The sequence below is a fragment of the Anolis sagrei genome, chromosome 1, assembly GCF_037176765.1.
Source record: "Anolis sagrei isolate rAnoSag1 chromosome 1, rAnoSag1.mat, whole genome shotgun sequence".
Classification (NCBI taxonomy): Eukaryota; Metazoa; Chordata; class Lepidosauria; order Squamata; family Dactyloidae; genus Anolis; species Anolis sagrei.
Window position 1 is genome coordinate 256,937,108 of NC_090021.1, and position 23,901 is coordinate 256,961,008.

Below are 23,901 nucleotides of genomic sequence, written 5' to 3' on the forward strand. Positions count from 1 at the left end.
CGATATTCAGAAATGTCAAAACCACCTGTGTGTTAAATTTCTCAGATTTAACATTCACACAGTCCATGTATACCTGATACTACACTGAATATGCATATCTCTTTAGAGTAATGTGAGATGCTGGATTAGGCATTCCAGCCAAAGATTCAGCTGATAAATCATAATGATGTCATTTAAAAACTGATTTTAGGCAGTACTATTACAAATACATTCCTCGGTTCCCTTTAGCAATACTGGTATAAGTGGAATTGAAGCAAATCAACAATGCTTTTATTGTTTACATGTATGGGTTATCCAGTTAAGTAACAAGCAATGACAGTGAAATCAAAGCACAAGGCCACTGTGAAATAAATATTAGACAAACCGTTTCATAACTAAAGAATGTTCTGACAGTGAATTAATAGCTCTCAAGTTGCCTTGGGTGTATGGCCGGCACTGAAGAAGCTACGGTATTACTTAGCAATTTAGAAAACCTTTAGTTGTTACTCTTAAACCAACATCCTCTGAGAAGCCTTAGGTCTTAATGCAATTGTTAGTACACCCATTTAATAAAATACAATTTAGTAACAGTTATGTAACTGCCATTGATTCAATAAGTCTATTGCAATTAGCACTAACAATTGGATATAGTTCTTTATTTCTCCACTTAAGTCTTCAACTCTTTACTGAAATAAATCCTATGTATAAAAGCAAGAGCAAGCCAACCTGAGGGCAGAATTCATTTACAGAGAATTTCTCAAGGGACATATTCCTATATATACTGTAATTTATATTGAAAACCCTTCCCATCACCAGGATAATTAAAATTCCAGCAGTGGGCAGGGCCAAAGGTGAGATATTTGGACCAAGGATGACTATACAGACCTCAACCTATTGAGAGCTTCAAAGAGATTTCAAGGGAACTTGGAATTGTGCCTGACAATTGAGAAGGAGCCAGTGTTGTACCACCACTTGGGAGCTCTATCTGCATCATTCAGTCCCACTCAGCAACTCAGCAGCTACTTTTTATTAACAGAAATTTCCAGACTTCAGAAACATGCCTCACAGCAGTCTAATCTGGAGGCTGCCACAGCACAGACAACAAGAGGTGCCTCTTTTTCAAGAGCTCAAATTGAATCTCCATAGACAAAGCTGATCTAGGAAAAGCTCAAAAGGTGGAGCAATTCCTTTAGAACACATGTGGACCAGTTTCAGCAGCAACAGTTTTAATAACCCTTCCAAGCAAAACTGAAAGCAAGTGAAAGATCATTTCTAGTTTGAGGAGTGGAGGGACCCCACTTTCTAGGTTATTTTTTTCTGGGGGTGAGAGCTACAATCAGGTATGGGGATTCCATTTTGTTCACTAGAAGGACATTGCTGCTTCTTTTTTTCTTTTTCTTTTCTTTTCTTTTCTTTCCTTTTTTTTTTTTTTTTTTTTTTTTGTTGTGTCAGGAGTGACATTGCTGCTGATGGATGGTGAAAGAAAGAAAGAAAGAAAAAATGTCTTGGGGGATCAGTACTAACCCCTGCATTAGACAAAATGTAATCCTATCTAGCACAGAATGAATGCTTTTCAAAGAGGCACGCCCTGCAACAACATCACAGTCCTTTTTATTGAAATTTCTTCTTGGAGGTTATATATTCAATATTGAACTGAGGTGCTGTAACCCATGGAGGTGTTTAGTACTATCAAGATATAAGCATTGAAACTACTTCTTAATTCAGAGTAGTTTTCAAGATCAGTCAATTATCATCTCAGTCCCACTCATTCTGTCACCGTTAATACATACCTCTTTCTTGTTTCATTAGACTTGGCAGTTTTAGCCATGCTTCCATCCTGAATAATTTCCCTCTCCTGGGATGTGGGAGCATCTCTGACAGGAAGTGGAAGTACTACAGTCTCCTGGGTAACAGGTAAAACCTCGTCTTCAGCTCCCTGCTGACCTAAATGTTGCTTGGCATAGTCAAAGCCCTGGACAGGCTAGAAAGACAAAACAAAACAAGTCTGTACATAGTTTATTTTACAACTGAGATTAATCTTGGTGTTTATATATTAAAAATCTGAAAGAATTACACCTTTGAGCACACACATTGGATGCAGTTGTGGTACCCAACAGTGTTCTCTTCATTGTCATTATACTGTTCATTTTTTGCTTGTTTCTGCATCCACAGCATTATCACAAGTTTCCATAAACAAAACAACTGAATCCCAAAGTAGACAAACAAAACCAAGAATTCTTGAGGCAAAGAAATAGATAAATGGCTCTAAGAAGTTGCAGCAATAGACAGAGCAGAAAAGTGTGTCAAAACAGCAGTAAATTATATTTTGCACTATCTTAGAGGAAACACAAAATGAAAAGAAATAAGAAAAGAGATGCACCAGAACAAATATTTATTTTTAAATACTTTTATTTGTTAAAACAATCTTCTCAGCAGATGAAATGGATGAGATAGAAAAAATAATGGGTGATAGTCTGGCCTTGTTGAAATAAAGTGACTTCAAAGGCTTGTCACCAAGAACAAAATGGTTTTGAAATATTAAGTTTACCATTGTAGGACTCTAAAATGTAAAGGAGAAATGCTGCAGTTAAAGACAAACCAATAAATGGAAGAGCATTTGCTTCAAACTGAACATTGGAGTACTTTTCTCCATGAGTTAGAAAATTAGCCATTATTCCTTAAGGGCTTTTTTAAAATATTAAGGTACATGCTCAAACGTATCCATTTTTAAACTTTACCAATGAAACAAAGTTATGTGCTATTCAAAATACCATCTGCTTTGTATTTGTTCCTCTTCAGCAACTTGTGACAATAAATTACATTTAACAGATGCATACAATATCCTGCTGGTACATCAGTCATAAAATTATACATGTTGTCTATTCAAAATGTTGTTTGCATTTTGACTACACGTATATGGCTTTTACTGTGCCTTTATACTTTTAACCCAGCGCTTAATTAAGATAAAAATGTTCTTATTTCAAACAGAATATTTTTGATAGAGGACACATCTACACGGCCAAAAAAAACCTCTAATTTACTTCTGGTTGTTCCCACAATGTTCCAATGAGTATTGCAATTTTTTCAGGTTAAACCAAATTTGCCCTGCTTTGGGCAAAGTCGGGAGATACTCTAGAGCAGCGGTTCTCAACCTGTGGGTTGCAGCTTCTTTGGGGATCAAATGACCGTTCACAGGGGATGCCACTTCACCTCCTTGAAGTCCGAAAATGGACTCCTCCTCCTCTTCCTCCAGTAGTATGGGGCAGAGAGGAGTCAGAAGCACGTGTGGTGGGAGAAGGCAATGACGTGGGGCCCGCTCTCTTTCACCCCCTTTCCTTCTCTCTTTGTTCTCTCTCTCATTTTCTTTCTCACCGTTTCTCCCTTCTCCTTCTCTCTTGTTCTCTCCCTTTCCTTTATTTTTCTTTCTCTTTTCCTCTCCCTTTCTTCCCTCTTTTTGCCCATTTTTCTCTCCCTTTCTCCTCTGCTCCTTTTTATATCGCTTCTTCTTTTCCCCCACCTTCTTTCTCTTCCCTTCTTTCTCCTCATTTCCTTCTCTCTCTCTCCCTTCTCTTCTCTTCTCTTGCCTCCCTCTTTCCTTTCTCCTTCTTCTTTCTAGTTCTTTCCTTTCTTTCTGTCTTCCTTCCCCTCCTTTCCCTTCCCTTCTTTCTGCCCTTTCTTTTCCTTCCTTCTTATATTTTCTTCTCTCTATACCTCCCTTTTCTATTGATAATTCTTACTCTTCTCTTTCTCTTTCCTCCCCTATCTCCCTCCATTTCTCCCCTTTCTTTTAATCCATCCTTTTTTCTATTTCTTTGTGTCGCCTTCCCTTTCCCCTTCTAGTTCTCTTTCCTGATTTTCTATTCATCCCTTGTTTTCTCTTTTGCTCTCCCTCCCTTCTCTTTTTCTATCTCTCACCATCTTTCTTCCTCTCCTTCCCTTTCTTTTTCTCTTTCTCTCCCCTCTCTTTCTTTTACTTTTTATCTTTCTTCCTCTCCTTTCCTTTTTCTCCCTCTCTTGTGCCCCTTTCTCCCTTCTCTTATTTCTTTCCTCTTTCTTCCTCTCCCTCTCTTTCTCGCTTGAGCCTCTCTCTCTCTTCCTCCTCTCTCCTTCTTTCTCTAACTTTTTATCTTGCCTTTACTCTTCCTCTCTTTTTCTTTCTCTTGTAACCCTTTCTCTTTCCTTCTTTCTCTCCCCTCCCTTACACTACGTCTCCTTCTCTCTCCCTTTCTTTTCTCTTTTTCTCTCTTTCTCTCCTCCTCATCTCTTCTCCCCTATCTTTCTTTCTCAGCCTAAGAGGAAGGCAATGGTGACAACACAACCAGGCCAAGAACCCCCTGATGGTTTTGGACTAAGATTTCCAAAAGCCAGGTTAGGTTTGAAGTTACATCAGAGCAGGAGCTTTCTATAAAAGAAACCTTCTCATCCACATCCCATTTCCAGTCTTTGCAAATTCATCCCTCCTCTTAAGAATATACAGGCAGTTCCTAAGTTACAAACAAGATAGGTTCTGTAGGTTTGTTCTTAAGTTGAATTTGTACATAAGCCAGAATAGATACATTTTTAAAGTGTAACTCCAGCCATATATAATTACATATTGTGAGTTGTTGTAGGTTTTTTGGCTATATGGCCATGGTCTAGAGGCATTCTCCCCTGATGTTTCATATATTCATATATTCATATAAATACATATTGTATTTGTGATTAATCACTATGCTTTAATTACATTTAATTTGTAAAAATGAAAATACATCCTGCATATCAAAATAATTTTATAATTGGGGTCACCACAACATGAGAAACTATATTAAAGGGTTGTGACATTAGGAAGGTTAAGAACCACTGCTCTAGTGTTTGCTGGTGATCTGTACTCCTCCAGTGCAATTTGATGGTCAACTCCTTTTGAAACTTCTAGCAGAAGCTGAGCATAGCACTTCTCCAGGCATTATCTTCTGCATGGTCCTATGGTATTCAAAACTCTCCCAATTACCAAAATTACATTCAACAAGATCACATATTATGCAGGTCTACTGTAAATATGTACTACTGTAAATATGTACTGCAATTATATCATCCTCCTCTTTCTGGGAGAGAAAAGAGCAGGAATGTTGAATTAAGTCTTCTGGAGTGGGAAGATGAGAAGCATGGGTTCTGCCTGAGTAAAACAAATGGCTAAATTTGCCACTCTTAGAGCTGTGCTTTCCAGTCCAATTAATTTCATCAGGATAATGTCAGTTCAGTTCTTGGCCTAAACACTTATTACCATATTTTATCAAAAACCCATTCATCATAACCTTAACTGTTAATATACTAGACAGATTGAGAAATTTTCTTCCTTCTTCTCCATATAAACAATTAATACTTTAGGGGCAATGAGAAAAGGATGTGATGAAACTGTGATATTTTAAGTGAAACAATTGATACAAAGAACCGATAAGTAATAAGGAGGAGGAGGAGGAGGAGGAGGAGGAGGAGGAGGAGGAGGAGGAGGGGGGGGGGGAACTCAGGGAGGATTCCAACATAACAATGGCAAATATTCAATGCTTACATAAAACACATAATAACATAAAGTACCAAAAAAAAACCACATATGAAAGGAACATTAAAACCTAATATCAGTAGATTAAACCTGACATCAATAAACTATACGTAGTAGACAAAATTCTAAAATCACATAAATCTAAACAAAAAAAACCACATTAGTGTACAACAGCCAGCAAGGGTTCACAAAACGGTGTGGGTTGGTTATGTAGTCAGGTGAGGTCTTTGGGCTGGTGTGGACCAAAAAAAGCCCAAATACAAATAGTTCTCAACCAGAAGCCTGGCAGTGACCTCTCAATCATCTAATCCTTCTCCTCTCCATATACTAATGAGCAAAAGTAGGCCTATTTTAAAGTTGGGAATCATCCTTTTCATTTCAACCATGAATCTCAGCACTCCACTGAAATTAGATAGTCTTAAAACAACACTGATTATCCACAAGGTCATGACCCCTCTGTGGCCCTCCAGACTCAACCACTATTTATTCCTGAAATTCCTGTTCAAAAGACATTGCATGAATCACCTACCACACTACATAATTTGTTTTCTTTCTTTTTCTTTTTGACTAGAAAAATGTAACAGATTGAAAAACAACTTCAGGGAAAGGTTTCTCACCCCTTCTCAATTTTTAATGTGCTGAACTGTTTTTCAGACAAATTAAACATATGAATTTAGCTGACATTTAACTATCAAAATGTTTCTTTCTTGAAACAGCATCTGAAAACAAGCCACTGCACTCTCCCTCTGCTAAATCTCATTTAGGCTGACCTTTGGTCATTACTTGCTCTTTTTCTCAACATTATTTTCAACTGATTATATTTTTCCTTAAAGGATTTATTGTTCCCCTGAGTATGCTTGAACTGCTTTTTTAAGCAAGCTCAATTTGAAACAATGTTAACAAAATCATTGGGAATTATTTCAAAACAGAAGTACTTAGAACAGGAGAACTAGGAGGTGTTGGGATCTCTGTGGTTTGAACAAGGAACCAATACAATGGGGATGGAAATGAGGAATTGCTTAGAATGGTACCACTATTTTATCTATACTGTACAATTAAAGCTGTTTGCTGATGCTTTAACGAGCATGGCTCCATCCTATGAAATTCTGGGATTTTGTAATTTTGAGAGGTACTGAAAATTCTCTAGTGCTGTCCTCTGTGGCCAAAGAATTCTATATACCTTACCAAACTACAAATCCCATAATTCCGCAGGATGGAACTATGACCAGTAAAGTGGTATCCAAGTGCCACAATTGTGTGCTAAAGTTTCACCCTGTCTGTACAAACATTTAGAAAAGTAAAAGAGCAAATGCTATTTGCAAATGCTGGATCTTGTACCCAAGATCCATTCATTCAGCCGCAATGTCCGCAAAGATAATTGTACTCAGAGACATGAATCACCATACTCACAGACCTGAACTGCAAAATCTGCACAACAATTTCTCATTACACAGATTACCCAATCCAGAACTTTATAAACATTTTCCACTCATGACGCCTTTCCATCTGAGAAATTTTTACTCAATCTCAATTATATAGGTACACAAAATATGGGGGGAAATCACATTTACTGATAATAAATCAGCATTTGCAAGGATTGCTAAACAGGCTTTTAATGAATTATAGCTGAAACATTGTCAGCAAAGCAAACCCTGCACATTATTTCTGTAAATGTCTTGATGGCATTCAGAAACCTTTTACTGTTTCGTAAACCCAACACTGACCCATTTGGGGTTGGGTCTCATACTTTAAGAATCAGTGACCCAACCAATTAGTATGCTGACATTATGATCAAATCTGGAGCATATGAAGGTATGGGACCATTCATCCCCATGACGTATTTACTGCATTTGCAGGCATGCTGAAAACCAAGGGCTCATCCAGGCAGCGCCCATAACACGGGAGCTTCCGCAGTTTTACACAAGACATTCAAACGACATCTCCAGTAAAACCGAATTCATTTGGGACAAAGCAGAAAGCCCTGTTTGTCCCAAATTAATTAGGTACTGGATTAGATCAGGGTTTTCCCCAAAGACACGGGTCTGATCCAGTATGGGTCTTGTGGGGACCGCCTTCTTGGGGTTTCCAAGCTGAATCAGCCTGGAAAATTCATAAGGCTGTAACCTGCTCCCTAAAAACCATTTTAAAACCTTTTAAAATAAAATATTTATTATTTATTTATTTATTTATTTATTTTCTTTATTTCAGCCTAATAAGGCGACTCAATGTGGTTTACACAATGAAAATTATCACAATAACATCAATACTTTCACAACAATATCCTAAACAATTAAAACACATCATATACAGCAACAAAATCAAACAATCATTAACAATTCATAACGCCTCAATATGAAATCAGAATCCGTTCTCGTAATCCTTGTGCCATTCCCGAGATCAAATTTTTCCGTCCTCCTATATTCAGTTGCACTGTTAGCCAAACGCTTGTTCATAGAGCCAGGTCTTAACCTTCTTCCAAAACGCCAGCAGCGAAGGGGCCTGTCTGATGTCTACAGGTAGGGCATTCCATAGCCGAGGGGCCACCACCGAGAAGGCCCTGTCCCTCGTCCCCGCCAACCGCGCCTGTGACGCAGACGGGACCGAGAGCAGGGCCTCCCCGGACGATCTTAATGTCCTAGTCGGTTCATAGGTGGAGATGCGTTCGGAGAGATAAGTAGGGCCAGAACCGTTTAGGGCTTTATAGGCTAACGCCAGCACCTTGAATTGTGCCCGGTAGCAAATTGGCAGCCAGTGGAGCTGGCTCAACAGAGGAGTGGTATGCTCCCTGAGTGCTGCTCCCGTTAGCAACCTGGCTGCCGAGCGCTGGACCATCTGAAGCTTCCGGGCAGTCTTCAAGGGCAACCCCACGTAGAGCGCGTTGCAGTAATCTATGCGGGATGTAACCAGAGCGTGGACTACCGTGGCCAAGTCAGACTTCCCAAGGTAAGGGCGCAGCTGGCGCACAAGTTTTAATTGTGCAAATGCTCCCCTGGATACCGCCGAGACCTGGGGTTCCAAGCTTAGCGATGAATCCAGGGTAACACCCAAGCTGCGAACCTGCGTCTTCAGGGGGAGTGTGACCCCGTCTAACACAGGCTGTAACCCTATACCCTGTTCGGCCTTTCGACTGACCAGGAGTGCCTCTGTCTTGTCTGGATTCAGTTTCAATTTGTTAGCCCTCATCCAGTCCGACACAGCGGCCAAGCACCGGTTCAGGACCTCGACAGCCTCCTTAGTAGTAGGTGGAAAGGAGTGACAGAGTTGGACATCATCTGCGTAAAGATAACACCGCACCCCAAAACTCCGGATGATCTCTCCCAGCGGCTTCATGTAGATGTTAAACAACATGGGGGACAGTATTGAACCCTGCGGGAACCCACAAGACAATGGTTGTGAGGACGAGCAGTTGTCCCCCAACAACACCTTCTGGGTACAATCCTCTAGGAAGGACCTGAGCCACTGCAAAACAGTGCCACCAAGGCCCATTCCCGCGAGGCGTCCCAGAAGGATACCGTGGTTGACGGTATCGAAGGCCGCTGAGAGGTCCAGCAGAACCAACAGGGACACACTCCCCCTGTCTAGCTCTCACCGGAGATCATCCAGTAAGGCGACCAAAGCTGTCTCGGTACCATGTCCCGGCCTAAAGCCAGACTGTGCCGGATCCAGATAATCCGTGTCTACCAAGAATACCTGGAGTTGTGAGGCCACCACACGTTCCAGGACTTTGCCCAAAAAGGGGAGATTGGAGACAGGCCGATAGTTGACGAATTGAGTGGGGTCCAGTGATGGTTTTTTCAACAGCGGTTTTATTACAGCTTGTTTTAGGCTGGCTGAAATGATGCCTTCCCGAAGGGAGGCATTAACCACCACCATCCACTCGGCCAATCCCCCTCTGGCCTCCTTTAGAAGCCAGGATGGGCAAGGGTCTAGGATGCATGTGGTCGCTCTCATTCCTCCAAGTATCTTGTCCACATCCTCGGGTTTCACCAATTGAAATGAATCCATCAAAATCGGACAAGCAGGTGCTCGTGCTACATCCTCAGAGACTGCCGTTAATATGGTATCCAGGCCGGAATGGATCAAAGCTACTTTGTCCGCAAAGAACCGAGCAAATGCTTCACAGCGGGCTGTCGAGTTGTCAGGGTTCCCATCCGGAATGGTGGGATTTAATAGACCACTGACAACTTGAAACAACTCAGCCGGACGGTTCTTTGCGGACACAATATTGGCCGCAAAGAAAGATTTCTTTGCCGCCTTTATTGCCACGGCATATGCCCTTAGATGGGCAACAAACCGTGTTCGATTTAACTTGCTCGGGTCCGAACGCCACCCGCGTTGCCCAGTTGCCGTTAACGTGCTGCCAAAGTCCTCCTGGCATGAAGAAATGACATGGCAGAAGAAGGGGTGGAGGGTGAAGAGGAAAATCACGCATTTGCCCTCCCCCTTCTCATGGCATGTTATTTCTATGCACCAGGAGGCCTCCAGCAGCCAGGTAAGTTATTTTATTTTTCAAATTTGGGGGGAGAGGTGACTTGGGTGTCTGGGTGTTCTCCCAGAAGGTACCAGGAGAACATCTAGAACCCCCTACAGATAACGTGGGCTTTTGGGGCTGTTGTGCGGACTAAAGTCTGCCACGACCCAGGTGTGGAGCCTGACCTAGAGACATACAGATGTGCTACATTACCCTCTCTGACTTCTACAGGATGTGGCTTTTGGACAGAACCAGACTGATCTAAATTCTAGGAGGTAGAATTAAAAGACATAGTTATATTAGTCTGGTTCAATATGCAAATGAATATTGTTGGGCCTTTGTGACTGAGTGAAATATGATTGTAGAATAAGCTTTCATTGCTGAGTCTACTTGCTTAAATTCCTAAATTCTAGGAGACTGGCTTTTTAATTCCATATGGTTTGCAATCAATCCAAATAACCCAGAAGCATCAAATCTTGTCTGATCCCAGAAGCTAGAATTTTCTTACTTACTTGAGTGGGAGAATATCAAGAAATAGCAGGTGCTTTAGAATGAATTCAGAGGAAGGCAGTAGCCAAAAGTTGGAGTAGACCTACAGGCACATAACACCTGAATAGCCTATTGTTGTCTTTTCCTGTGGTTTGTGGCTGTTGTGTGCTTTCAAGTGATTTCTGACTTAGCGTAACCCAAGGTGAATCTGTTCCAGAGTTGTGTTGGATTTTGTGATGGATTTCCTCTGAGGCTGAGAGCATATGACTTGCCCAAGGTCACCCAAGTGAGTTTCCAGAGTCCTATTTCAACCAAATCCTGGTCTCCAGAGTCCTAGTCCCACATTCAAGAACTGGTCTCCAGAGTTCTAGCACAACATCCAGCATGCTGACTCTACCCTCTCCAGCATGTAGGTAGGGGTCCCACCTACTACTTACTTGACATAAAGGTAAACCCAATTCTATTAACTAATATGCAAGATAACACAAATGAAAAAAAAATGTGTGAGGTCCAGGTATAAGACTCAAAAATCCTTCCAGTCCTATAATACGCTTTTAGTTCAATTGCAACACTAAAATAAAAGCTTATTGAGAAGCATTCTGTGAAAAGACAGGGCACACAGATGCACCTGTGAGCAAATGGGATCACACAGACATCAATTCATATAAAACACAATTTAACCTAGCAGGTACACCCCACCTGTCATTAGAGTGAAAAACCTAAAGATAAATATAACTTTTCCTATCATTTAGGCATAAATCTGCTATATCTAAAACCATGTCCATTACAAAAGGAGAATAGATTTAACACAAAAATACAACCATAGCCATCCAAACAAGATATAAAAAAAGATCAAAACCAGCACATCTAATTTTAATTACTCATCCTTGAGAGATATCAGGCAAAGGCTCTTCATAAGTTTCACGAGCTCAGCTATCCTTATTTTGAAGCTGTGAATAAAGAAGTGAATGTTTATGCGGATTCATTCACATTATCTCCATTTATTAGCTAAATCTGTTGAAACAAATGTCGTTAGCTGTACTACAGAATGTCCCAGTTGTTAAAATCAGCCAAGGATAGCAAAATATTTAAGACCCTTCCAGATGTTCTTGATAGTAACTGCACAATGGCTGCAACACTTTTAGAAAAGCCACGCATCTTTTCCAAGTTATGCTCCTTTACCCAGCCCAGCATCCTTTGAAAAGCTGCTCTTTACACTACAGCAGGCTGGGGTTGTGCAGCTATCTTCTGCCCTCCTACTGTGCGTGGCAATACAGAAAGCTAAAGGATTAATTATCCCTTTCATTAATTCATTTAGTTCCATCCACTAAGGGAAGGTTCGAAGAGGTGGTCTTCCATACAGAGATCTGCAGTGCACAGAAGTCTATTACCAGCAACAGCGGCACGACTGCAGCACCGATTATGCAGCACCATGTTCTTCGTTTCCCTTGATACGAGAAATCAGAGCAAGCAGGACAAGTAAAATATATAAACTTCACAAAGACACTTCTCTTTATAGAGCTTGAGTTGTGTGTGTGTGTGTGTTTTATAAAGCAAATGTCTTCAAAGATCCCAACAACACCTGCCCTAAGAGATATTATTATTATTATTATTATTATTATTATTATTATTATTCACTGCTTTATCTCTCCCGAAGAGGACTCAAAGCAACTTAACATAAAAGCATTAGCACACAATTTAAAATATACAAATATGCAAACATTAAAACAGAATTAAATATAAACAGCATTTAAAAATTCATAGTTAAAACCATTCAAGCATAAAAATAGAAAGATTCTAATTTTTAAAATAGCTTTCAAATCTAAAAATAACATGACTCTTTACACAGAATTGTTTGATAATCAAATAAATAACACTATTTCAACCATATTCAAAGAGCAGATTTTTTTTTTATCCGAAAGGTCTGCGGCACTCAAGCAGGTTTAGGAATTTTTGACAAATAGTCTATTAACATTCAACAGACACACATATACTGCTGGCAACTATTCTGAGTTATGAGGATCTTATGCTTAATAGTTCACTAGCAATTATAATTACTGTTATGCCCAGTTGATGAAAACTCCAAGCAGGCTAAAATAGAAATAAAATGTTCTTCAAATTTAATTAACCAGACCATTTTACACTGGAATATAGAAATCAAAAATGGAATAATTATATTATATTATTCAAAAAATTAAATAAATTATGTGTATGCAGGATGGTGCATGAGATATGGCAGCCTCCTAAACCTGGGGCAGTTTTCTACCCCTGCTTCAGCCCTACTCATGTGGAAAACAACAGTAACAGTGGTTTGAATTTCATGGCAAGTTTCTATTACATGAGTGTTTTTCAAACTTTCTAGTTCTAGGGGAACACTTTATATCAGTGTTTACAGGAAGAGTTCATAGGAAAAGCTGCCTTATAGTAAGTCAGACTATTGGACCACTTAGCTCAGAAATGGCAGGAGTTCCCAGAGTTTCAATCCAAAGCCCCTTCCAGTGCTCCTTCCCAAAGTTAGGGATATAATATGACACCAAAAAGCAGGCAAACAACCTTGTGTCCAAAGATGCCAGAGAACATTATATATTACAGAGTCACTTCCAGTGGGGAGCAAGCCTAAGATCTTAATTCTCATCAAGCAAGCTAAAACACCGCTATATCAGATAAATTATCTGCCCCCACTATTAGCCTAGACAGAAGTTTCAGGGTTATTTTTTTCCTTGGAAAACCTTGAGAGGTTTCCAAGAAACATGGAAGTTCTTTTGTTTTATATTCACTACTTCAAAAAGAACTATAATTTTTGTCTAAACAGTTACCGAAGTATTGACTATATTAAGACATCCACAGAAAATGATGTGTACCATTGTTGATAGTTAGTCATTAACAGAAATACAGAAAGTCAACCAATGAATATTGTGGTATACAACATAAATCATTGTGCAGGACTACACCCAACAGTATCTTTCTGTCAGAAAATATTCTCGAGCAGTGGATCAAATTTTCAATTACAATCCAAACCCTCTTTCCTTCCTTGTTTTTATGTTAAAGTGTTTAGCTTGTATTTTAACTATCATATGCTGCTGTCCTATTCAGGAAAATGTACTATTTGTCAGCCAATTTGTGCAGATGACAATACAGATGACAACTATGCAATATCCCAGAATACTTGTAGGGTATCAGCAAAAACACAAAACAATCTATGTGTAATGTCAAAATATAATGTCAAAAGAGCATATAGTATGCTATTTAACAAAATCCCGAGTACATAGCTCAATTCAGTGGCCCAAAACAAAATCAAAAGGAGCAACCGCTCTCAAATGTAACAGTTCCAGGTCTGAACAGAGGTACCACTGTATATAGGCTTCGGGGATACATACACTGAGACAAATCATACACAAAGTGAACACAGAGTCATGAGGCTATAATGTATACTGAAGTCAATAATGAAGATGGAGCACCACTCTCAAAAATCTTCATGGAATAAATCCAAATCAAGTCCAGTGAAAATGGAGCACTGCTTCTCAAAATAAGTCTCTGTAGGAAAAGTCCAAATGGTATTCAACAGGGGTGCCCGGGTATTTTTGTACTCTGTTTCGGGGAAAGAGATCCCCTTCTTCAGGAGTTGAAGTTATCAGCAACTCTAGACTCTTATCTATAACAAGATATAACATAACATAACATAGAGTAACAAGTATTCTCCAGCAAAATTACAGAAGTAAAAATAATCCATACAACAAACATATATACTTACATCATGCCAGATAGCATTTACAACAAATGACTCTGCTAGTAGTACATTCACACTGCGAGTACTTCTGTAGGTTCATCCACAGGTTTATAAAGGGTAATTAGAAACTTAAAGGAAACAGCTAAAATTAAGTGACTCATTAAGTCCCTGAGGGGAAAAGGTTTTCAACTTAAAGGTCCAATACATTTCCCTTTGGGATAGTAGTTTTTCTAAGTCCATATGGGGTTTTGGAATGATGCATTCCAGAGCACAAAATTTAAAGGAGTTGGGTGAATGTTTGTATTGTGTAAAGTGTGAATATAGGAGGGACTCAGTAGATAAACATTTTATTCTGGATTTATGTTCAGACATTCTAATTCTCAAAGGTCTGGTTGTTTTTCCAATATACCACAAACCACAGTCACATGCTAGAAGGTAAATTAAATTACTGCTGTTGCACGTGGAAAAATGTTTAAGCGTGGTGCCCACTTTGTTCCTGTAGTTGTGGACCTCCTTGGTTTTCCATGATTGTGGACAACATTTACAGCGTCCACAGGGGTAATGTCCTCTCAAAGTGCTTTTGGGTGTAGTGGTCGAAGTGATTAAATCTGTATGGATTAACAAGTCTCTTATATTTCTGGTGCGTCTACCACCATAGAGAATGTCCTCCATAACAGAACCAAGTTACATCCACCCACACATTTCCTTATGGACCTGTTGGATATAGTTTTAGAGAAAAATTATTTCCGTTTTCAAAATCAATTTTACTTTCAGGTCTTTGGTGTGGCAATGGGCAGTCCATTGGCCCCCTCAATTGCCAATTTATTTATGACAAATTTAGAGAACACTGTATTATTAAATCCATCTTTAAATATGTATCACACCAATATTATATATTATGGACGATTCATTGATGACATATTCGTGATATTCAAATCAACCGAGGCCGCAGTAGGATTTTCAAATTGGATCAACACTATACATATGTCCATCAAGTTCACCAGCCATTTCAACCTGTCACATATTAATTTTCTGGATGTTACAGTATATAAACATCACAATAAACTTTTGGTCAAGAATTTTAGAAAACCCTCAGATAAAAATTCATATCTTCATTACAACAGCTTCCACCACTTTAGCTTAAAAACCAATCTTCCATTTTCACAGCTCCTCAGACTGAAACGTAACTCAAGCACCAAGGAACAGTTTTTTCAGGAAAGCATTACTTTAAGCCATGAGTTCAGAAACAGAGGCTACCCTAAACATGTAATAAGAAAAGCATTAATCAAAGCTGATAAAATAGATAGGACTACTTTACTGAAAGAATGCCCTAAACCCATAAAAAATCAAATTATTTGGACACAAGAATTATCACCTTATTCCAAACAGATCACCCAGATTATTAAAAAGCACTGGCATCTTCTCCAAGACATCCCAGGTTGCCAAAAACCACCCATTTTCGGTAATAGACGCACCAGAAATATAAGAGACTTGTTAATCCATACAGATTTAATCACTTCGACCACTACACCCAAAAGCACTTTGAGAGGACATTACCCCTGTGGACGCTGTAAATGTTGTCCACAATCATGGAAAACCAAGGAGGTCCACAACTACAGGAACAAAGTGGGCACCACGCTTAAACATTTTTCCACGTGCAACAGCAGTAATTTAATTTACCTTCTAGCATGTGACTGTGGTTTGTGGTATATTGGAAAAACAACCAGACCTTTGAGAATTAGAATGTCTGAACATAAATCCAGAATAAAATGTTTATCTACTGAGTCCCTCCTATATTCACACTTTACACAATACAAACATTCACCCAACTCCTTTAAATTTTGTGCTCTGGAATGCATCATTCCAAAACCCCATATGGACTTAGAAAAACTACTATCCCAAAGGGAAATGTATTGGACCTTTAAGTTGAAAACCTTTTCCCCTCAGGGACTTAATGAGTCACTTAATTTTAGCTGTTTCCTTTAAGTTTCTAATTACCCTTTATAAACCTGTGGATGAACCTACAGAAGTACTCGCAGTGTGAATGTACTACTAGCAGAGTCATTTGTTGTAAATGCTATCTGGCATGATGTAAGTATATATGTTTGTTGTATGGATTATTTTTACTTCTGTAATTTTGCTGGAGAATACTTGTTACTCTATGTTATGTTATGTTATATCTTGTTATAGATAAGAGTCTAGAGTTGCTGATAACTTCAACTCCTGAAGAAGGGGATCTCTTTCCCCGAAACAGGGTACAAAAATACCCGGGCACCCCTGTTGAATACCATTTGGACTTTTCCTACAGAGACTTATTTTGAGAAGCAGTGCTCCATTTTCACTGGACTTGATTTGGATTTATTCCATGAAGATTTTTGAGAGTGGTGCTCCATCTTCATTATTGACTTCAGTATACATTATAGCCTCATGACTCTGTGTTCACTTTGTGTATGATTTGTCTCAGTGTATGTATCCCCGAAGCCTATATACAGTGGTACCTCTGTTCAGACCTGGAACTGTTACATTTGAGAGCGGTTGCTCCTTTTGATTTTGTTTTGGGCCACTGAATTGAGCTATGTACTCGGGATTTTGTTAAATAGCATACTATATGCTCTTTTGACATTATATTTTGACATTACACATAGATTGTTTTGTGTTTTTGCTAATACAGATGACAATACAAACAGATTGTTCTGAAGACACTTCATTCATGTAGACTCCTTGTTCTTGGAAAGTGAGGGAAGGAGTCCCAAAACAAACTGTGTGGCGATGTATCGCTTTAAACAAGGAAGATAAGCCAGATCTTCTTTTTGCTGACTTATTTAATAAAGAAAAGAGAAAGTACCACCACTAAGCATAGTTATTATTGCACTTGGAAATGTTTTGCATATTACAGTAGAGTCTTGTTTATCCAGCCTTCACTCATCTGACGTTCTGTATTATCCAACACAGTCTGCCTCCCACCCGGATCCACTGCTGTTTCAATACATTGCAATGTTTTGGTGCTAAATTCATAAATACAGTAATTACTAATTAACGTTACTGTATATTGAACTGGTTTTTCTGTCGATTTGTTGTAGAACATGATGTTTTGGTGCTTAATTTGTAAAATTATAACGTAATTTGATGTTTAATAGGCTTTTCCTTAATCCCTCCATATTATCTAACATTTTCACTTATCCAACGTTCTACCAGCCCATTTATGTTGGATAAGCAAGACTCTGCTGTACTTCCATCATTTACTTTTTTTCTTCAGTAAAACTAGTCCAAAGAAGTTACAGTATTACCCTTCTAACATGGAAACATATAATGGCATTTCCAAGCCCAGGATGAAAATCACTTACTTTAGCTCTCTGGGGCAAGTTCATCATTGTGTCCCCCTTGAAGTCATTTTTGTTCTTCCGGCACAGAACAGCTGTAATGATGAGGATGATGACAGTAACAACGGCTATTGGAGCCAACACTGCTGCAATGATCCATAGGTTGTTGGGTGGATTTTTCACCACAGCTATGTACATCAAGAAAGGAAGTCAACAAGTTTAGAATGCCCTCTTAAGACAGACCACAGACCCATACTAATAAATCCCTATAGACACACGTGTTCTCACAAATCTTCAGACAGGTAGAGCTTGGGGCCGAGCTTGGAAATGTTATAGGCTACCATGCCCAAAATTCCCTAGGCAGCATGAAGAGTGGTTAGCCTACTCGGGTAATTCTGAGGGTTACAGCCCAAAATAACTTTTTCAAGATTTGAACTGAAGATACCAATACGTGGAACCATAAGCACATAAATCGTACTTTGTTATTCATGCTATAGGAAAACCAGTACTATCAGTTACTCAGAAATCAGATAAAATGACTAGAAAATACAGGAAACAAAACACTAACTCAATCACATTTTGAGGAAAGACCACAGCCGAGCAGCAGATAAAACTTCTGGCTTGCCAAAAGATTCCAAGCTCTAGCTCTAGCTTCAGGAGAAGTGAGAAAAACTTCTAGCTGAGTTGTAAAAGGTACAACTCAGTATAGGAACATAGCTTCTTACATTCCACATCATTCATGCTGAAACATGGATTATACTATATGTTGTAACTGCATTCCCTCAATACTAGTTCTTATAGTATGTCTCCTGGGGATATGTTCCAATACATGGATGCTTGAAATTGTGGAGCATAGCGAACCCTAGACTGGGTTTGACTATACTTGATCCAGAAAGGTATTTTTGGAGGGTATTTTTTGGAGGACAGTTAATTGGGACTGCTGGTGTCAAATCCACTGATACTGTAGTACTGAGTGTCCTGCTGTCTTTCTTAATATTTGAGCAATATTGTTTATGAGAGAATGACATGTAATACCGCATTCAAGGCAGTGAAGTGACTAAACACTGGAAAAGGGTAGGTCATATTATTATTTCCAACTGGAAATGGAATACAATCCATAAAAAATACAAATATATCATAACTAACTAGACAATATATACTTTTATTTTATTTCGGGGAGTGGTGGTATATAAAATTGATAAATAAATAAATAAGAATAATCCATATAATTTCTGCTTTAGCCATGCCATGCACAACTTATGTTAGAATTCCATCGCAACCTACCAACTTTAGCGAAGGTATACTGGCCTAGGTCAAAGCACCAGTATCTAATCTGAATGCATCAAAATATGTGCAAGTTTCTGGGACTCAGTTAGATCATTTGATAAAACTATGTGAACTGAAGTCCAAGAACTTCTGTTTCTCATTCTGCCCCAACTGAGAATTATGGTTAACTGTTTCAGTACAAGCCAAGATATAAGAGCCAACTTTCAACTGTGGCTATATGTATATTGGTCTATTTGGAAGTCATGAATCATGGATACCTTCTTCAGAGATAATGTGAAACTAAGGACCCTTCCGGACAGGCCCTAAATCCCAGGATCTGATCCCAGGTTTTCTGTTTATCCCAGATTATCTGGCAATGTGGACTCATATAATCCAGTTTAAAGCAGAACACCTGGGATCATATTCTGGAATATAGGGCTGTCTGGAAGGGCCCTAAGATTAACCAGTTTTAGCTACTGGAGAATTTGTGGAAAACATCAAAATGGCTACAATGCAGGTGGCTGAAACTGCTGCATAGCGTTAGGTTTTCTAGTATATTCCAAGGCAGCTCCAGAGCAAACTACTCTGGAGTAATTTGCCTGGTGTAAATGCAGCCTTGCTCACACATACACTCACACAGACTCATACATATATTCATAAAAACATTCAGCCTGACCACAGCCAGCTGATCAATGCAGTTCAATTGAGGACAGGAGAGGGCTATTTTTCAGCAATCTTCTTCAGAAATTTATACAGACAAATTCCCAGAGAGCTGTTCTGCATCGTTTTACTGATTGCATTACTCTTAAAGAATGCAAGATCATGACTCATCAGGAGTTGCTGCTACTTAATGGTTAAATATATCACATGAGATGTCACATTTTGAATTTTTCTAACAAGCAATCATAATAATTATGATAAATTATTTTTAAAAGAAGAAAAAGCACAGAAGAACATTCTTACGATCAGCTTGTACTTGAACAACATATCCCAGTGTCAACGCCATCCTTTGTGAATCAACGGTGCTTAAAAGTTTGGCAGCAGTTGTGCCCAGCAGAGGTTTCCCATTGTATAATGTATAATAAGTCAATTCCGCAGGGTCCTTGGGACCTGGAATTCGCTGCATTTTCACCATCTTTTTTATGACAGCAACATAGGGGAAAAGATCACATCTACAATTTTAATAAGCTCATCTCTGTGCCAACAAGATAGAATTGCTATGCAAACAGACTGGTAAATTAAATCTAGATTCTCAATTAGAATTGCAGCATGCATGAATATTCAAAAAGAAAATATTTGGTACAATATAGTCTTGACAGTGGAAATGTGGGATCTTGTAAAAGTCACCTTTTTGAACCACAATCCCTGAATGTCCTGCCAGTTTCCATGTTGGCTGGAGGAATCTGGAAGTTGTGGTATTAGAAAAGTAACTTTTCCAAACCCTGAATTGTTGATACCTTACAGAATTGCTCAATAGCCCAGCAGCAATTCATGTTCACCGTTGCTCCAAGTACCTCACTCTAACTCCTATTCGGGGGAACAACAGGTTGCGTCTTATGTAGCTAGCAAGATACGGACTTTTTGGTACAGCCAGTGGTGTACTCAGTCAATAATGAGGTACTCTGGATACTTTTCTAGTTTTTTTCCCCCCACAATCATTTTTGATACAGAAAACTCACTAATGGGAGAGGAAAGAAAATGTGGAAAGGTAACTGAGGCAGAAAAAATATGTTCTTTGATTGGCATCATACAGACAGTTTAAGGCCTTTAGTAAACTATCCTACTCTATCAGTGTGACAAAACAACAACAAAAAGATATTGTTTAGACCGTCCCTGTAGAGTACAAAGTGAGCTTTTCTTATTTGAAAGCTCTGAGAATAAATGTTCAGTGGATCTGTTATATAGAAAACATTAAAAACTATGAAGCTCACATTTAATGGAAAGAGAAGAAAGTAATTCTTTGTGGTATGATTTTAATTATAAATTCCTCTATAAAAAGTGAGTTCAGATATTGTTGTTGTTGTTTACCATCAAGTTGTTTTCAATTTATGACAACCCTTACACAAACCTAACATATGTATTGCCATTGCCTTCCTCCCAGATGATCTGCTTTGAACTGGATTATATGGCAGTGTAGACTTATATAATCCAGTTCATAGCAGATAATCTGGGATCAGATATGGCATTGTAGATCCAACCTAAGACTGAGAGAATACGACTTGCCCAAGGTCACCCAGGTTTTCCTAGGCCAGTCGAAAACACCAACCACTACCCTAAACTGGTTCTCAAATATTGTACTGGCTTCAATTAATGCTTCTTGAAGGGGCTCTCCAATGTGTTTTCTACAATATACTCAAATGTCTAACAGAAAAATGGTAAAAAGAGTGGAGTAATATCACAGAACATTGTTATGACCTTATTACCTACCTGCACAGTGTAGCTCCCAACTGTAGTAGCCCGTTTAAATCGTCTTCCTTGCTGATGGGACATCATGAACAGCGGTGCTAAACGTTGCTCCATCAGTCTCGCAAAACTCTGGTTATTCACCCCCAGCAGTGTGATATCAATGCCCTGTATAACTGCAAGAGTAAAGGAAAAAATACCCTGTAGTGATGGATTAATGATATCTTTACATGTGGGCTGCAGAGAGATGTACAGTCATGGATCTAGGAAGAATAAATTGGGTCACCTAATCCAACTTCCTCCTTTATGACTGGTTATACAAAACCTACAGAGTGCCTGTGAAAGTTTTTTTCTTTCTTGAAAACTGCCAAGGAGGCAAGTTCCAAAAGTTCATCACCCCTGGGGGACAGCTTATTTCACTGCTGAGCTGTTCTAACAGTCAGAAGTTTCTCCTAATATTTAATCTAAATTTGCCACTTCACAGTTTAAATCCCTTTGCTTGCTGCTCTAATGGCATTTCTCTTCTTTATAAGATCTTGTTAAATATAGGGATTATTAATGTGTCATCTGCTTTGAACACACTTTCTTTGCAATAAAAAATTCTTTCCACTGTTCTTTATCTATAGGAAGCCTGGCATGCCTGACAACAAGTATGCCTGAGAATAGTACAGCTCACATGGGGAATGGGAATCAGAGGTGAAGTGAACAAACACATTAAGAGCTTTAAGACAACAGCCTAAAACCTCACAAACCTCAACAGGATGAGCATGTTTGGAGCTGGGCGTCCTCATGGGCAGCTGCACCTCTTAGGGTGCTTCCAGACATAAATTAAATCCATTGCAAAGAGGCCTTAAGTCCTCACATCCCAGGAGGAAAATCCCGGGCTTTGCCCATTGGTTTTCCCCATGCCATCCCAAAAACTTAGGGGATGGCACCAGGCCACCAAAAAAAAACAAAAAAAAAAACCCTGAAGAGCCTTAAAAATAAAGTAAAAACAGGTCACCATTAGGCCTATCTACAGGCCTTGTGGAACGTATCCATGATGCACTAGGAGATGTGGGGAGGAGGAATTCCCTGCCCCCACCTCCTAGCATGTCATTGGTATGAAGATTTGAAAAAGGACGCCATGATATGGTGGGTTAGCTGGAGAGAGATGTGTCAGCAGCCGATTGGCTGAGTGTGCCTGGGACCAGAGTTCTGATTGGCTGCTGCCTCTGGCTAGTTGCTGAGGCCAACGGTTCTAACTGTCATTCTGCCACTGTTCTCACTTTGGATAGTGAAGAGATAGTGCTGGCTGCCAACTATCTTAAAGTCTGATCATTTTAAGGCATGAGGCTTATTTTAAAGACTATTTTAAAAGACCAGTTTATCCTCTCTGTTTTCTGACTGAATTCAAAGAGACTGATGTACATATTTTTACCATGTTTGAACCTTTGAACTAAAGTAAAGATACTGTTACTTGTTTTACAAGCCTGAGTGACATTTTATTATACAGCAGGATATACCTTGGTTTAAGTACTGTGGTAAAGCTTCTACTTATTCTGCTTATTTACATTTACCAACCCTCACAATTGATACATTCCATGAGGCTTGCAGAGAGGCCTTACTTTGTTTTTAAGGCTTTGGGGGAGGGGGCACCCAAAGGAGCAAGATGGATGTGGGGACTGACCCCTTGGTAATCTCAGGATTACCTGGGGTCAGTCCCCACAGGGCCCTATACTCCATTAGACCTGGGTCATATGGAGAATCAAGGTAATTCAGTACAAAGCAGGGTTTACCTGCTTTGTCTTGAATTACTTCACTTTTACCCGAGGCATCATTTGGATGCCTCAGATAAAAATCCAACAGGGTCCGGAATATGGACCCTTTCTGGAATGGCCCTCTGAGAGGAAAGCAGTATAAAAACAGGAGATTATCTCTAGGGCAGTAAGAATTAAGACCAGCATAATGGAAGCGTACACCTGCAGAAAAGCCAATGGGTAGTGAGGATTTAAATGGAATTGGAGAGGAAGTCATAGCACCATGGAAAAATCTGGCCCTGTCAAAGAACCGGCTGGAAATGTATTTGTGCAGGTGCGTAGAAAAGATGAAATTAATCAACTGCATAACGAAGTACCTGTTTAACTTGGATAATGGTCTCTGTGGAGACAGTTCCAGGTGAAATAAAGCAAGCGGACAAAATGCTGCAGATCCCAAAAGCATTTATTCTTCCAGCATATTAATGCATAAATTATACCCAATCCAGTTGTGTACAAAAGAAAATTAAAACCATATTATTAAAAAAAATTCCAGTTTCCCAAGAAGCGAAATGTTCCAGGCTAAACTCTGGATTTTGTTTGCTTTGGAAAAGAAAGTAAAGGAACGGTTTGCTAAGATCTCCTTTATTTACAAACATGGAAATATAAAGATACAGACTTATGGTTGAATCAGCTCCATACAGCGTTTTTAGCGACAAGCTTACTCTCTGCTTCTGCTCTCATGTTTCTTTCAAACCACAAATTTGTTTTAATTCAGGCACAGCCCTGCCCAAAGGCCTTAACTGAAGGAGTCCAGACAGAATATGTTACCTTTCTAAAAGCTCTGACAGTATTCATATTCAGACACACAACAATAGTGCCTACAAACTTCCCAAACATCATCTCCATTGAAAAATAAGCCACTAACAATTCCCAGGTGTTAATAAGTGACCTTCTTGACAAAGGAATATCCC

The 23,901-nt window shown here is 39.2% G+C and overlaps 1 protein-coding gene across 4 annotated transcripts in view; it reads right to left on the reverse strand.

Moving 5' to 3' along the window:
• Window positions 1–23,901, reverse strand: part of KIAA1549L (KIAA1549 like) — a 204,259-nt gene that overhangs the window by 53,981 nt on the left and 126,377 nt on the right. For all 4 annotated transcript variants that reach the window (XM_060766572.2, XM_060766574.2, XM_060766573.2 and 1 more), the window contains exons 9-12: window positions 21,216–21,367; window positions 19,752–19,923; window positions 17,547–17,710; window positions 1,770–1,960 (exon numbers count right to left, since the gene is read on the reverse strand). In XM_060766572.2, coding sequence (XP_060622555.2) covers window positions 1,770–1,960; window positions 17,547–17,710; window positions 19,752–19,923; window positions 21,216–21,367 — 679 coding nt within the window. The remainder of the gene's footprint in view (window positions 1–1,769; window positions 1,961–17,546; window positions 17,711–19,751; window positions 19,924–21,215; window positions 21,368–23,901) is intronic.